General features: G+C 37.3%; 2 protein-coding genes and 1 pseudogene across 2 annotated transcripts; 2 read left to right on the top strand and 1 right to left on the bottom strand.

Moving 5' to 3' along the window:
- Positions 1-3,963: 3,963 nt before the first annotated feature.
- Positions 3,964-6,008, top strand: LOC148871007 (CHUP1-like protein). Its single transcript, XM_088973435.1, has 2 exons — positions 3,964-4,956; positions 5,299-6,008. Exons 1-2 carry the CDS (start codon positions 4,087-4,089, stop codon positions 5,788-5,790), a joined length of 1,362 nt encoding a protein of 453 aa, XP_088829561.1. The 5' UTR covers positions 3,964-4,086; the 3' UTR covers positions 5,791-6,008.
- A 1,665-nt stretch (positions 6,009-7,673) lies between these two features.
- LOC148871005 (FKBP-like peptidyl-prolyl cis-trans isomerase family protein) lies at positions 7,674-16,486 on the top strand. The gene is made up of 10 exons (XM_088973344.1): positions 7,674-7,898; positions 7,997-8,131; positions 8,699-8,754; positions 8,881-8,936; positions 9,132-9,189; positions 12,601-12,675; positions 14,144-14,233; positions 14,744-14,821; positions 16,067-16,107; positions 16,215-16,486. Exons 1-10 carry the CDS (start codon positions 7,817-7,819, stop codon positions 16,240-16,242), a joined length of 699 nt encoding a protein of 232 aa, XP_088829470.1. The 5' UTR covers positions 7,674-7,816; the 3' UTR covers positions 16,243-16,486.
- Positions 12,890-13,872, bottom strand: LOC148871006 (glycine-rich RNA-binding protein RZ1B-like; annotated as a pseudogene).
- Positions 16,487-16,759: the final 273 nt, after the last annotated feature.

Here is a 16,759-nt window from a genome sequence, read left to right as displayed (position 1 = left end):
TGAACAATTTGGCTGAAACTAACCATTGTTTTAAATTATACTCATCCAGTAACACAATAGTTATTTGTGAGCTGTGCAGGTTGGGATTAACAAGGTTAGAGGCTTTCCAAGAGGTCAGTTGTGTTTAGAATTCACTTCCCTTGAAACCGAAAACATTGCTTCCCTCTGCTGCTTTCACACCAGAAACAAGCTGTACTCTGTTGGAACCCATGGCTGAAGCAAAGAAAATACCAACAACAAGTTTCCAGTTGCAACACACTCCTTAGTCCACCTACAGTACACCACCCTGATACATTACAAAACTACTCTGTTGTCTGCATTAGAATTCTTACTCCAGGCTTAATCTAGGACTGTCTATTCAGCCTTTCTACTAAAGAGTAAGGTTTTGCTGAATGATTTAGCTGCTCAGCTGATTGTGGAACTAATGATAAGGTTCTACGTCAGTATTAAATACATGGGACCCGCATAGTTTACAGTGGAGCCTTTGAATTTATTACTGGCATGGAACCTCTTCATTGGTTCCACAGCCCGCTGAACAGCTAAAGCATTCAGCTAATCCCAATTCTCTACTAAAATAGACCTCTCCAGTATTCAAATAGCTACTGACTGTGAACAAGGTCTATTAGGACATTCATCAGGGCTGAAAACTTCCCCTTTGACCCCTATACCAAAAGGAAAACCCTAGATATAGATTCTTTGTGAGCAATGATCAAATTTAGGGTTTTTTAATCACTAACCATAAAAGGAAAAGAAGAAGAGAAAGAATAGGTTGAATCGAATAGAGATCAGATTGTCAATGCTTTGATACCATCATGTTTGCTGAATTGCTGAAGAGAACAAAATAGATGGGTGGCAATGTGTTCTCAGCTGGCCCTAAAGTATCTTTTATATTAAGGGGGATAAAAGTACAGTTTTTTTTTTGAAAAGTAAATACTATATTATATTAACAGAAAGAAAGAGAAATATAGATAATCCAAGCTAACAAAAAAAAAAGAAGAGGAGTGCGATTTAGCTAATTGGGATACCGCGTGGATTGATAAGTTAAACTGTGTATTTACATAGCAAAAATTAACTGAATTAAGGTTCCCTAATAGCATCTTGGATTTCAAAAAAAGCCAGTGGCATGACCAGGGATAATCCATTTGATGCGTGAACGATCTTATTAATTGTCGGGCATCAGAACATACACATACTTCCTCAAAATTCCAGTTTTGTAATTCTTGAAAAACCTGCAAGACAACAAATAATTCAGCTTGGATAACTGAATTAATTTTAGAAGTACGTCCTATCATTTTCAGACAAGTTAAGTTTTGAGATAATATGATGATGCCAAAAGTATCCTGAGAAAACACAATATAATCTGTATTTTTAGAAAGAAGGAGAGAGAACTTACTATCCTTAGAATGATTTAAAGGAGGTGGGGAATCATTGTACAATTCATGGAGAGAAAAGATTGATTAATCATTTTTGCAATCGACACAGGTAAGATGTGGTGATTTTGAAAAGATTTTTCATTACGAGCAAACCAAATATAATATCAAGCTATGACAATCCAATCCAAAATTGCATAAATAGAGTTTGGTCGGGTATTTGATTAAGCAAATTTTGAATGCCTGAAGTCCAAGAATTTTGAAAAATATAGTGCAGTTGAAGATTCCAAGGGTTGGTGAAGAGAACAGGTTGAATAAATTGGCAATTAAGAAAAAGGTGGGTTAAGGAATACTCTATTTCTGTATTACAAAATACAGAGTTTTTCAATGTCTTCTAGGCACAGAATATGCATAAAAATACAGTTATGCTACTGATTGATTAAGACAGACTTAACACCCAATAGCTTCAGGCCCAACCCAGCAATACAACTAATAACGTTAAGGAAAAAAGCCCATAGGATTAATCACCCATTACAACAATTGACATTCTGGATCTTGCTTTGCCTCCAACCATTTCCCTGGGAACCATATGCAGCTTAATGCCGTTACAGGTTTAACACATCAAAAACAATTGTACTTGTACATGTTTTCCTTTCAGGGATATCATCCTCTGTTTTAATACAATAAACATACTTGTTAAAAACAGAAAAGAAAAAGAAGTAATAATGCTTATGAAAGTCATCAGCTGTCTTAGATGTATGCGAATGCATGGTTTAGTATGTATATTTGAAATATTAGTCCTCACCATGAGACATCACTTAGGTAATGCTTAGAATGATGCAAGTCACCCCCTCCAATTAAGTCTAGGGTGTCAATGGACCGGTTTTGGATTGGACACCATTCAAATCAAAATCAATTTAAGTAGATTGTACGGACCAATAAGGCCAACTGAATTGTACCCGCTCAGATTTATTGGATTGGATTGGACCTGGTCCATCCGAAATAGATTTATATTAGATTGGGCTGGATTGAACCAATATCTGGTCTATTGTAGAAGATAAGAACACAAGTGTGTCAATGGATCAGGTTTCGGTTGGAACCAGTCTAAATTAAAACCAATTGGAACTGTCCAGACATCGAATTGGATTGGTCCAAAATGATCTAAAGTATTCATCAATTAGATTGGACCTGGTCCATCTATAATGGACTTATATTGGACCAAATCCAATCCAATTTACATTCTCAAGGGAGAGGAATGCAAGACAATACGTTCAAGCATTTTTATATTTTTAACATTAGTGCTCACCGTGCACGAAATGCTTGAGGAGAAAAGACACTTTCTAGAACCAGCGGGGCTCTGTCCTTCCTTAGCTGTAGGCTGTAGCAGAAGCACACTGCAAGTACTATGGCCTCAGGGGTGGAATCGGTATTTGTTCTTCTCAGAGCGCACCCACCTTACACCAACCTCACGGCACATCCCGCCGTATATTGGGAACATCTTTCTATAAATAATAATACATAAGTACAAAAGATGTTCTCGATATGTGGTTAGGGTGTTATGTGAGGTTAGTGTGAGAAGTGCTGCATCAGGAACAGGTCCGGATTCCTAAGGATGAAAGTGTTTTAGCAATAACCATTGGGGCAAACATGAATTTTGATGAGATAGGATTAGCTGAATGCAACAGTTGTTTAGCAGGCTGTAAAATCAATTATAACACTCGGCATGGGTCATAAAATACATGAGGCCCACAACCATTCAACCTCTTAGTGTGGGCCCTGTGTGTTTTATATTGGTTCCACAGCTAAAGCGATCAACTAATCCAAATTCTATTGTTTTATTAGAATAGTTTTTATATTTTAAAATGAAGAGAGACATTCATGTCATTGAAATGAAAAAAGAATTTAAGGGAACTCATTTTTCTATATTAGTGAAATGATTCTCTTTATTTTAACTGGTTTCATTTGACTAAAATGGAGATATTTTGGGGTCAATTAAGGTTTAAGAGAAAAGGGCTTGGAAAGGAAAATAAGGAAAGCTTAGGTAGATGTTTTGACAATTTAACAGATTATGTCATCTGATTTAACAGATTGGGGTATTTATTGCAAAGTAAAAGTTCAGAAGGGCCTTTTATTGCAAATGAAAGTCAATGGGATATTTGATTATTTGTCACTGGCCCGTATTAGGGGGTATTTGTAATTTATCCAAAAATTAATAGAGGAAAGGGAATTATATTCCACAATCACTGATAACAAAGACCTTGGACGGTGATCCTTGTCTTCTGCATGAGGACTTTTAGTTGACATATTTCAATTCAAACTTCAGAGAGATAAATGCCATTTTGACGGTGTGGGTGATCTGTGAACGTAATTTGTGTATATAATTTTTATTTTGTAGATGGGGTGGCTGACACATGGTTGGAGGGTCTAGATTGATTTCACGTTAGAATCTCAGATTAAAAAACCGTTAAAGAATCGGATTCCAAGACCAAGCACCGAGAGGAGGTGAACAGAATAAGGAGGCAAAGCTAGGAGAGATAGAGAACAAGAGTGGTGAAGAAGCAAGAGGCCACTCTCTAAAGGAAGGAAGGAAAGCTGAGACTAATTAAAGGAAAAGCCGAAGAATCTCAAATTCTTCACGTTTTGTATTCAGCATTAAATCCCACTGCTTAATTTGTGAAATTCGTCATTTGGCTAAATTGGGTTTCTGATCATTAAAATGAACCAACCCAGATTGCAGACACAATTGTTCAATATGGGGATGGGGGTGAGGCCCATATATCTCAAAGCTGGTATCCCTTTAGCTCTTTCTTTTGCTGGTTTCGTTTTTGGGATCCTCAGAAAAAGAAGACTGTTTCCTAGAGTTTCCTCAGAAGAAACTGAAGAGAGTTCGTCTGAAACTGATAATTCCTTGGGGGAGCTTCGACATGGAGAGAACCTTCATAACCTCAACTTGACGCCTTTAGCTTGTAGAGAAGAAGAGGAGCTCGACCCAGATACTGAGGTCATTGAATCAATGGAAAGCTCTGTAATTGGAGATGGGTCTGATTTTGAAGACGAATTTTCACGCCTAAGGAACTGGGTTGTTGCCATTCAGGATAGGGAACGAGAGTTAGAGAAGGAATTTCTCTGTTATTGTAGGTTGAGAGACCAAGAAGTGATTCTGCTGCAGCTCCGGAACATGTTGATGCTGGAGATTGTTCATGTTAAATTCTTGGGTTTGCTGGCTGGGTCGATGGAGGCTGAGAGTCGGAGACTTGAAGCTCTGCTAGTTGAATACCTGAAAGCCATAGAGCAGCTCGGTTCTGCAAGGTTGGAGAATCGGTTGCTTAGAAGGAAGGTAAGGAAGCTTTCGAGAATATGTGGCAGGCGATATCATGCTCTTAGACGGCAGGCTGTGGCTTTGCGAGCTAAAGAGGCTGAGCTTTTGGAAAATCATGAAGCATTGGAACAGAGGGATCACATACTTCAGGGATTAGTGAATGAAAACATGGAGCTAAAGAGAACTGTGGATCAATTGCAGGAAGAGAACAAAGGACTGATGGAGAAGCTAGAATCAGCAGAAACTTCAGCTTCATCAATCTCCAAGGTTTAATTTTTTTTTTTCCTTTTATCTTAAGAAAAAATATAATCAAGCACAAATCATTTGTAGACCTCTGAAAGAGACTGGTCTGCATGGCCTAGGCCAAATTGATCCAAGTGAATGGTCCCTGACTATCTGATCTGTTCCACTGGATTGGTAGAGTATTGTCATATCATTCCAGAAATGGTAGGTAAAAATATTGTTTTGATCATTCAATTGGACCAAATTTGGCCTAGGAGACACTCCATGGATGATTGGAATAGTCAGTCTCCATCATTGTATGCTATGTATATTTTAGGACTTCGTTAACTGTAATCTGTCCATCTGAGGATTTTTTCCCTGTTGCAGACTGATGCAGAAGAGACAGAGAAAGGGGATATTGATCAATTGTTGACAGAACTGGAACAGCTGAGAAAGGAACATGCTGCAGATACAGAGGAGCTGATTTACTTACAGTGGATCAATGCATGCTTAAGGCACGAGTTATTGAAGATTCAAGAACAACAATGTCCTCGTCATGAAAGGAGCAGGGAGCAGCAGCTGCTGGAATTTGGAGAGAATGAGGAAAAGAGGGATAGTGTCCTAGAGCATGACTCAAACCCTCCATCAACAGTTTCAGAGCACCATCATTCTTGCATGGACATCGAAACTGTCTCACCTAATTGTTCTAAAAAGCATAGGTTGCTTCACAGGCTGAAGAGATGGGTGGAAGGGAGTGAGAAATGCAGAACATCAAGGGATGAGAAGGACAAGCATCAAAGTAGGTGTCTAGGTAGGTTGTCTTCAGATGAAGCAATGGAACCATATCACACTGAAAGGAAGTCATGTTCAAGTGTATAATTGATAAAACTACAAAGGTCTTATTGGGTTTTTATGTTTCATTATTTCTTCATACTTCATTGCCCACAAATCAAGAAGAATGAAATGTTGGGTATGAGCACTAGTCAAGTTTGAACTTCTCCGTTGCAAGATAAGAGCCTAGGCCCTATGACTCATACCCATCTGTAAATCCATTCATTGTGATATGTAAGATCAGAAAATAAAGGCAATTTGATGGACATTAAGAAGTAAAATAAGAAATAAAATGATGTAGTCCCCACCTTATATGAAGAAAATGGAGGTAGGGGAGTTATTTGTTTGGGGGTGAGGTAGGAAACAAGATGATGTGATCCACACTTAAAATGAGGGAGAATTGAGGTAGTAGGAAGATGGTGTAAATTTCGCATCAGTTTTTGGGATGCAAATTTTGTGATACCTGTGAGTGAAAATGAGGCAAAGGTACAAATTTTATATCAGATAGGAGTGCAAATCATCATTACAAACAAATGGATGCAAAACCGACCCAGGTGCAAAATTTGTGTCTGGTTCCGATTTGCACTGCAAACAATCAGTAACATGAATTTGGATTTATCTTACATGAAGCTGGCAAGAATTATTCTTATTTGCATTTGTTGGTGAAGAATGACTTTTTCTTTTTTTTTTTTTTTTTTTCTGGATGGTGAAGAATGACTTGTGGAATGTTGTCATCACCAGATTTTCTGCATGAATTAACCTAATAAATTCAACTTCAAAAAAGTGACACAGAATGTACAGAATAATTATCCTTAGAAGATATTTACCATTTCTATCAATAAATTTCAAAGTTCATCAGAGCCTAATGCAAAGGACTACACAGCCATGTAGAAATGACAAGCTTTGGTTTCAGCACATTCAATGGGAGAAAGGCTTAAAATTCTTCTTAGATGGCAATCTGCAGTGATTTGGAAACCCAAAGGATGGAAAGGATATTCTGATGGTCAGATATTTGTAGCCTCTCAAGAAGTTTTAGCCAATCTAAAGTCCTCCGCTGTGGTAGGAAGACGAATAGGATAGCTCACCATTTAGCTCGTGCAGCCCTTTCCCCCGATTTTAATCGATTGATGGAAAACCATTTCTCTACTTGGTTTGGCCCATTTGAGTTCCTCTGTTTTGAAGATTTGTACCCCCTTAATTTTCTCTTAATGAAAATTTTCAATCTCTATTACCCAAAAAAAAAAGAAAAATATCCATAACTCTACATAGGAACAGGGGATAAAAAATGTTAAAAATGGGTTACCACTTAGCAGCATATTCATCACCTTAACATCCCATAAGAAAGACAATAATAGGAACGATTACATTTGGAAAAAGCCTAAGCAGTAACGGTACGTAACGATTTTTGAACCTTGGGTTGGACTGAACTCGAACTTGGGCCTGAATGTTTTATGTTATATAAAGACAAAGCCTGGCCCAACCTGACCCATGAACGGGTCTATTTCGGGTAGATAGTGAAAGGGCAATTTCCATGGTACCGGGGATGTATAGGTGGGTACTAGTACTACCAAGAAAACCAGAGAGATGTATAGGTGGGCTCCGGGCTTGAGATATATTGAGCAGAAGATAGCCCATATTTGGGGCACCGGACTGGCTGAGGACTAAATTGGGCTTATATCCAACCATTGATAGATTGGGCCCAGCAAAATCCAGGTGCTATCCCAGCCCAACCCTCAGTCAATGGCTTGGAAATTTGAGTTCACAATTCACATCAGCCCCCCACATGAGGGCGCCCCACAACGTCACACAGCACATCCCAGCCGTGTATTTGAAACATCTCCCGTTGTGGGGCGCCCGGGCTGATGTGAACTCTGGAAATTTGAAAATGTGGATGAAATTGGGGACGTTATCCAGATTCAGAGATTCTGTTTTGTCACTTTGTGTAACGTTGGAGTGTGGACTGCGGTCGTCTCTCTCCTGCAGCCCTGGCAGTTTTCAAATAAAGACCCCCAAGCGGCAAATTTGCTTTTCTCTTTCTTCTTCCTCTTCTGTTCTAAACTTCCAACTGACGTCCATGGAGCTCTCCCTTCTCCCTTACCAACAGCACCACACCTCAACTTTTCTCAGCAGGTCTCTCTATTCCATCCCCGGCATAGGTACGTTCACATAACCACATCCTTCTCCACTTCTGTATCTGTTCCTTCTGCCTTCTTGGTTTTCTTTAATCAAACCAGGGGACCTATTTCAATCACAGGAAAGAAACAGTTCCTCCGGAACCCGTCCATGGTGCGTTTCCGCTGCTCCTTGTCTGATGAATTGCCAATGCCCAGTACCCCGCCTCTTCGGCCTGAAGGAAGGAGGGCTTTGTTGGGTTGCTTTCTTGCAGCTGGTTAGTTTATCTCTTTGATGGGTATTTTTTTCTATGTTCATATGTTTTTCTTCTTTGCTAGATTTCCTTTTTTTTTTTTTAATTTTGAATTAACAAAATTCATTTTGATATTAGTTTTATCGCGCAAACATCCGATTTTAGGCCATTTTATTGATATTGCATGTCAAGTAGAAGTCTATAACTTTTTCCTGGTATGCTTAAGGGGTATTGCTGAATTAGGGTTTTTTAATTTCAAAACAATTGGTTTTAGGATTACGTTGTTACCTATCATGGTGGATTATAGGGATTGAGAACCTTGGATCCTTATTTATCCTATCTGAGGTCATCTTCCTGTTGATGCTGGTATGAGTGTAAGAATCTGATATGGCTAACAGAAGTTTGGACTTGATGATCAGAGTAGCTAGGATTCAAGGATTCTAACTATGCATCCAAATAATTGATAGAATATTTTTAGTCTCTATGCGTTCCAAATATTGGTTGCAGAATATGGCTTGGTATTATCTTATTTTTGTTGGGGTTATATAGTTGAAATTCTGACTGTTTTCTGTAACTTTGATTGGGATTTAGCTACTGCTGTATATGTTTGTGACAAAGCTGAGGCAGTTAGCACAAGTAGACGAGCCGTAAGAATTGTTTATCTACAAATAAGTTCTTTTACATTACCTTTCATATACAATTGCTTTTTATTAATTTTGTCTTCCAATACTGCCTTATACTTGTTTTCTTTTGCTTTCTGACCTTGTTTGCAGCTTAGAGGATCGAAGATTCCGGAGAGTGAATATACAACCCTTCCAAACGGTCTGAAGTTAGTAAACCATCATGAACTGTCATATTCTCTCAGTTACACAAACAACACATCAATTTAATGAATTGTTTCCTAGTTTGTATGAATTTTGTTGTTCCTTAGATGCACTACAGAGTTTTTTGTTATCTTTATCTCGCTTGTTTTGCAAGTCTGGAAGCATTAGCTTCTTCCTGATGATAATATCCTTCCAATCAGGTACTATGATTTGAAAGTTGGAGGTGGGCCAGAAGCTGTGAAGGGATCACGCGTTGCAGTACGGTTGTGACCCAGTTAAAATTCAACCATGTGATTCATATTGATCTGAAAGAAAGGCATATCAATTTTTAGGATTTAATATCGTATGAAAGGTGCAATATATTTTGGGTGAATTATTTATACAGTTATACCTCCCGTGGGGTTTTGGTCATATACCAAGACCTCCCCTCAGGTTTACCTATTAACTTAGGGGGCGTTCTACAAAGTGAATTGTTTTTCTTGTTGGCGGTTTCAAAAACAAATTAAAACCATCTGTTTTGAAAACAGATTCTTTCTCTAAATTCTGGTTTCAAAAGCATGTTTTCATCTCCTTATTTATTATCACGTTCCGTAAATCATAAAATTTCTACATTACAATATTTGTTTTTGTTTTAAAAACCATTATTTTGATGGTTCCAAAATACATGTATTATTCTTTTGAAGCAAAACTAACTTGTTTTTTGCCTTTCAAACAAAAAACTATGTTGAAGAACATGTTTCCGTTATTTAGTTTCGGGTTAAATTACTTATTCTCCACTAACAAGCCATCAGTTTTAGTGGCAGAAAGTGCTCAACTGGCATGTAAAACCTTTTAAATTTCCATTTTGTCCCTTTTGAACCCTTGTAATATCATGTGGACAAAAATGCCATCATTTATATCTTTAGGAGCACATTTTTCTTCCATAATGTTAGGATAGGAATGAAATTTTGAAAACAGGTTTAGGAAAAAATAAAAGAAAGGAAAATTTTGAGTTGGCAAAACTGTATTTAGCGTTTATAAATGAGGGTACTTTTATCAATTTCAACATATATATTTTGAAGGTAAAACTTATATTTTATTGTTAATGGCATTCTGGTAAACAATCTACTTCTGTCTTAACTCTGTCTTTCCATAAACAAACTCCATGTAGCTTGTGGTCAAAGGAGGTATAAGTTATTAGATAAATCTGAGGGGTGATATAAGCATTTGACTAACCTTGTAGGAGAGGTGGTATATGTAATTTACACTTACATTCTTGGGCCTCTACAGGTTGACTTTTTTTATGCATTTTCTGCTTGAGTAATTGATAGTGCACAGGTATAGAGTCTGTTGAAACAGACCCTTGATGGGCAGATCTGCTGTGAAATAAGGTTTATATTAAATAGGGAGTGGAAAGAAAAAACTGATGGGGTTTTCAAGTCTCTATCATTTAGAAGAAACTGCTGTAATTTAATAAATTAATTGCAGAAATTCTGAGAGAAGTAAAATACTTGGTAGTCTTTTTCCAGAAAGAAGAAAGAAATTGCACAAGATTATGTTGTAAAAATAACTTCCAGCTAAAATAAAAGAATAATGGAAGTATCAATAAAAATGGGGAGAACAATAGAAGAAGAGAAGGAAAAGTTTTACCTCCTAGGGACCTCCAAAAATAAAACTCGACTCGATTCCATATTCCGGCTCTATTATTGAATTATAATATGTGGGCGTATTTATATATTTAAATAAATTGACCGCTCTCTCTTGCAAGATTGGATTCACAAGATCTTTGTCTTGTTGATTAGGCAACTGAAAACTTGTATAATGACACTACGGTTAAGTCAAACAAGCAACTTTTGATTTATTAAACTTTTGAAGCGAGATGAAACTATAAATTCAACTTATCTAAATCATAAAATCACTCTAATTGAATATGAAATTGAGCATGAAATAACCTAAAAGCTATTATGGCTCTATAGACTAATTAAACACTTACAATGATAATCGAACATGAAATAACCTAAAATCTATTAAAATTTACCCAAGTTAAACTCCCACTGGAGGATGATGTAGGAAAAACTTGATTTCTTCTTCCATGGTTTCTTTCCCTTTTCAATGCCTGCATCAGTACTCATCTACATCCATACTTGTTGACCACTCAACCTTATTGTTTCATTCTTGCTCCGAGGAATATGTTGACAAATTTTACTTAACCAGTTTAAATGTTTGAACATATAAAGATGCACATCTATGGATCTTCCTGATCTTGTTTTTGTGTAACTAAACATTGATTGGATAAAAGGTAGGAAGGGAAAACAGTATTGGCTATTAATGTGGAGAAACTACTCGGTCTTAAATGACAACCTTGAATAATTTGTTCTGCTGGAATATGATATATTGTTTCTCAATCATCACAGTTGATTAATGATGTCCATGTTCCATACCTGCAATTGCAATACTATAAATTTGGAGAAGTTGGTGACAAGTTCATTGATCAATGGTGTTGCCTCAATTGGTTAATTTGATTTGCATAAATTGATATTATAACCTTAACAATAGATGGCCAATTTGCATTGGCAGTTAATGGAAACTTCCCTTCTAATGGAAGACTTTGCATAGAAATGCATTGCGCATTTTTACTTTGTTAGACATGACTCATAGTTTCTTCTAATTACATCTCATTTTCTAGTGGTTTCTCCTTTAGAAACTATGTTACATGGGTTTGGATGTGAACTTTAGTGCAGCCATATCTCTATGAGTTGAATTTCCCTGATCCTAGGATCATGGGATACTAGAACCCACCTAAAGTGGTGAGCATGTCAATTGGGTGGGGACTGTGGGGTATATAGAATATAAAATCATGAAGTAGGCAAGAAATCTATATTTTATAATCTCTATTCCATTGCCAATATTAGGAAATATAGCAGCAGTGATCTTGCAACATGGAAATCAAGAGCCTAAAATGTAGTTAAAGTGCTAAAAATGTAGTTCATAAGGATAAAAGGACTGACCTAGTTAAGTGAATATATACTACTTTAGAGACAAGGAAAAGAGAGAGATGAACAAGCCTAGGTATCCAAACAATTAATGTTAAAAATTCTGCAATGACTACCTACAAACATATTTGTAAATGAAAACATAACTACATGAATCTTAGCTATTAGGATCTTCATTAATGAATCTTAGTTATTAGGGGTGGGAAGAACTAGTTTCTTTTGGGCTGTATTGTAATGTGATGTTTTTATAGGGTGGGGTAAGAGATTTTATCCCCCTTCTTGTTGTATCTTTTCCATCTCCTTTTATTAATAAAAGTTTCTGTTATTGATAAAAAAAAGGCTCTAAAAAAGAGAAAAGAACACTAATCATCATACTACATATTTATAAACCTACATCAAGGTCAAATATTAACTTCTAATTGCATTATTTGTAGAAACATCAATTGAAAATTTATGTTAGGAGTTTTTCCAAATAGGTATCAAGTTCATCAAGGTTCATATCCTGATATCTAAAATAATGGGTATTCATTTGTTGATCCAACAAATATCCTACATCCACTCCCAGTTATTTTTAAAACAAATTTACAGGTAAAGTGAAGCATCCAGCCATCATCACATGCTTATTCTTTTTTCTTCATTTGTCTTATCACATTAACTGTGTTATAGTGGATATAAGTATGTTAACTTCATCCCGTAGGTCCACTATGTTGCCAAGTGGAGAGGCATAACTTTTATGACAAGTAGGCAAGGACTTGGTGTTGGTGGTGGAACGGTAAGTTTGGGTGTGGCATTTTTCTTGCATCTCAGGTTCTTCAAGTAGTCAATTGTGCATCTATGGCACTGTAGTTTTCATACATGCTGACATATGATTACTGTTGTCTTCTTTTGGAAGACAGTATCTATATGGCATACAAATATATTCATATTCATCTCTTTTAATTTTATATATAAATATATGATTAGCAGTATGATTAGACAAAATGGAATGGAGGACAGGTTTCGTGATATTTTTTATTTTTTTATTTTTTTTGATAAGCACAAACTAAGCAAGAAAATATATTACATTGCATCATCAATCCAGCTCTACTTAAAACCACCTTCTCATTTGAAACAGGTGCAAGAAACTGAGTACAAAAGACCTAGAACTGTCTTGAAAAAACAATGACCCTTTGATAGCATTAATAAGAAGATGGACGCCCTCCCCTACTGGGGTGATCATATGGCCCTGGCCTGTCTCTGTAGCTACCTCCCTCATGGTGTGCTGACCCTCCACTACCATACCGGTTGCTGCCTCCTCTTAGACCAGCAGCTCTATCATAATTCCTGTCTTTTCCATATCCATTCTGGGGATACCTATCTGAATCCCCATAACAGTCACCTGAAAAGCAATCCTCACCACGGGGGTACCGATCATTGGGATAAGATCACAACCTCCATACCTGTTGCTGTCCCTACTTTCCATACGCTCCCTGTCTCCATAGTGTCCACCATCATAACGATCATCCACGCAGCTATCACCATAACGGTCTCCTTGAAAACGATCACCATAACGGTCTCCTCCAAAGCGATCAACATAACGGTCTTCTCCAAAGAAATCCTCATGGCCACCACTGCTGCCACCACCACCACCACCACTGAACCTAGAACGTGAAGAAAACCTTCCACCACCACCACCACCATCTGCAGAGGGACATTCTCGAGTCCAGTGCCCTGGGTGTCCACACTTGAAACAGTCAGGCCGTCCTGCAGACCTATCTCCTCCCCCATGGCTGCACCTGCCACCTGATGAGTAGCCTCTGCTGTAACAATACCCTGGATCATCTCCCCCCATCTTGGGTTGGGCTTTGTTCACTGAGATTACTTTACCACCTAATTTCCTGCCGTGCATCTCTCTTATAGCATCTTCCATTCCCCGTTGATCTGCAAATGTCACAAATCCAAACCCACGAGGGCGGCATCTATCTGGATATTACTGGATATGCAATGTTCTGCAGTCTGACTGCATGCCATGCGAGGATGAATCATTAAACGATTGTTATAATGCAAAGCACTCATGTTTGGTTGATCCATATCTGACTTTGGGAACCAAACCAATACCTGCATACATGCTGTCCTATTATGAACAAAATTGAAATTGGTGAATATAAGCATAAAATGATTTACTAGTTTTATATGAAAAATAAATTTCTGAGGTGATCTTTACTTCTTAGGCTGATTTACTTGTTCTGGAATTGATGCAGCCTTATGGATTTGATGTGGGTCAATCTGAGAGAGGAAACGTCCTTAAGGGACTTGATCTAGGTGTTGAAGGCATGCGGGTTGGAGGCCAGGTGAGACTGGTTTCTAACATTAATTCTTATCTTTCATGTTCTTTGTTCAACTGTTGTTTAGTTTTATTATGGATTAACCATTGCACGTGAATGAAACTGAAAAGTTTTTTTTTTCTCTCTTTTTTTTTTGCTGTTGTGTCTCAATCTTCAAAGTGATGACTCATTCCTAAATAGGTAATTGTGATGAAATGGAAGTTTGTTTAGGAGTCAGATGTCTAGCCTTTCTATTTTATCATATTCAACTGCATTATCCTTGAGAACCTGTATGGTGACCACAATTTTGATAAGATGGCTTTTGTTATACTATTGCTCGACTTCCATTTTATCAGAGAAATATGATCACCAGAGTTTCTATCTACTGAATAGAGCCAACTCCAGCAAGCACAGTTGTTTGCTAACTCTATGCATAGTTGTTAGACAAGAGCAAGTACATAAGCATTATCTTTTACTTGACTATTTGTGGTGGGATTAGGTTTCATAGTCTTGATGATGTGATATGTGTATCTGCAGAGATTGCTTATAGTTCCTCCAGAACTAGCTTATGGAAGTAAAGGAGTCCAAGAAATTCCTCCAAATGCAACAATTGAGGTAACATGCTAATTTCTAGGGCTGTTCACGGGTCGGGTTGGGTCGGTTTACTGCTGTTTTTCTAACCGACTCGACCTGGTCGGGTTGCCTGAAAACGAAACCGAAACCGACCCTGTGTTAGGCAAAACCGACCTGGTCGGTTTGGGTCGGTTTGAGTGCTTGAGTTGAGGGGCTAAGGGAGTAAGGGCGGACCAAATTGTTCTGTTAGTTCAACCTCCCTGCTAATCTCATTTAATCGTCTTCTGATTCTTGTTATCATATTATTTTTCTATAAATAGCAAGTTGTTCTGTTACTATAAATAGTAATGATGGGAATTATTATAACGTAGTAATTACAGTAATAAGTAGTTAATAAGTTAACTCAACCCAACTCAATTAAGCATTTTTCCAACTTTAAGGGCCAACTACATGAATATTGTTTCACCATTCTGCTTTGTTCAGTGCCATATCCATTTCTAGTAATTACAATTACCATTTATAGTAAGTCCAAACTTTTCTATAATTTGAAATTATGCTATGGGCTATGCCAAATTGACAATCTTGAATTGCCTGATTTTTAGATGATTTTTGGAGAATTTTCTAGAAACTTTTGATGTCAAGGTACCCTAAAGATTTTGCCCAAAAATCCAAGTTCTCAACCCCAATAAATATTACAGCCTCAAGTTCTCAACCCCTTTTACAAATGGGTTCCCATGCCATGCAGATAAACTAACTAGACAAGAGATAAATAGAATCATTTGTATTGGGCATTGATTCCTCAAGGTGGGGACTTGTAGAAACACATATGACGGGAGGCTAGCGAGGGCTAGGTCATTGTTGGGGGTTGGTTTGGCACAATGTTGCATGTCTCATTCTTTCCCATATATTTTAATAACAAATTTCACCACAATGATTAAAGAAAGCTCTTAACTCCTTGTTCAGCCTAGCTATGGTGATTTAATGATCCATATTCTATATATAGAACTTACTTCTCTGGATGATGGGATTTTGATTGACACAAAATAAAGTTATACACCCCAGGAAACTTTGCCCCTTCCTTTATCCTTCCTTGCATTTCAGAGCCAAAGGTTACTCCTTGCATTCCTTACAGATCAGAGCATTTCTACCTCTAGAATTGATATTGCTGAAAAAAACAACACTTTTACTTTCTGATTGTTGTTTCTGATAGCTGTTGGTGATTTTTTTGTTATTATTATTTGTTCTCAATCATGAACTTGGGATTCTGCCCTATTTTTGGATCTGCAGTTGGATGTCGAGCTACTAGCCATCAAACAAAGCCCGTTTGGGTATGTAATGGTCATTGAGCCAGATTCTAAGCAGCCTTGATTTCTGTAGTATCCTCTGTTCTATATCTGTTTGTTTTAATTTTGCATTTTTTTGTCTTTTTGTGCAGCTCTCCTGTAAAGGTTGTTGAAGGATGAGGAATTTATGCTTCTCTTACTGCTTGGTTACCCAGTCAAAGCCCATTTTGACCCTTGCTGTACATCTTGATCAATTAAATCAGAGGCAATAGGGACCAGATATTCATAATCCCTGTTGGATTATGTGGTTTGCTGCCCTTGTTCACCTTTCAATGTGGACCCTTGATTTACTTTTTCTTAGTTTGTATACCTGGGATGAATTATGTCACAAGTAATGTCATATTGAGTAAAGAATTAATAGTAAGTCTTTTTTGTTTTTTTTTTTTTTTCCTTTTTGTGGCTCACTGCATTTTTATAGGTTTTGTGAATCTAGTGGAAAGCCTGAGAAACAGAAAGAAATGAAGAGAAAGCCAAAACAGAGAAAGTAAACTCATGCAGTGAGTTTATTAATGAAGATGCAATACTCTCCTTACCTAAACCCTAATTAGTGTTTTTGTGTCTATTAACGGCAACATTCTAAAAGTCACTTCTGGGAGAGGGACCTGGTGAATAATAAAGCTAAAACTATAAATTATAA

The sequence above is a fragment of the Nelumbo lutea genome, chromosome 2, assembly GCF_056320005.1.
Source record: "Nelumbo lutea isolate HS-2025 chromosome 2, American lotus-T2T, whole genome shotgun sequence".
NCBI lineage: Eukaryota > Viridiplantae > Streptophyta > Magnoliopsida > Proteales > Nelumbonaceae > Nelumbo > Nelumbo lutea.
Note: the sequence above shows the minus strand (reverse complement) of the source record. Positions and strands in the feature narration are given on the sequence as shown.

Coding starts and splice junctions, on each gene's coding strand:
- LOC148871007 (XM_088973435.1), top strand. CDS start 4,087: ATGAACCAACCCAGATTGCAGACACAATTGTTCAATATGGGGATGGGG. Junction 4,957..5,298: donor CAGCTTCATCAATCTCCAAG/GTTTAATTTTTT, acceptor TCCCTGTTGCAG/ACTGATGCAGAAGAGACAGA.
- LOC148871005 (XM_088973344.1), top strand. CDS start 7,817: ATGGAGCTCTCCCTTCTCCCTTACCAACAGCACCACACCTCAACTTTT. Junction 12,676..14,143: donor TTGGTGTTGGTGGTGGAACG/GTAAGTTTGGGT, acceptor GAATTGATGCAG/CCTTATGGATTTGATGTGGG. Junction 16,108..16,214: donor ATCAAACAAAGCCCGTTTGG/GTATGTAATGGT, acceptor CTTTTTGTGCAG/CTCTCCTGTAAAGGTTGTTG.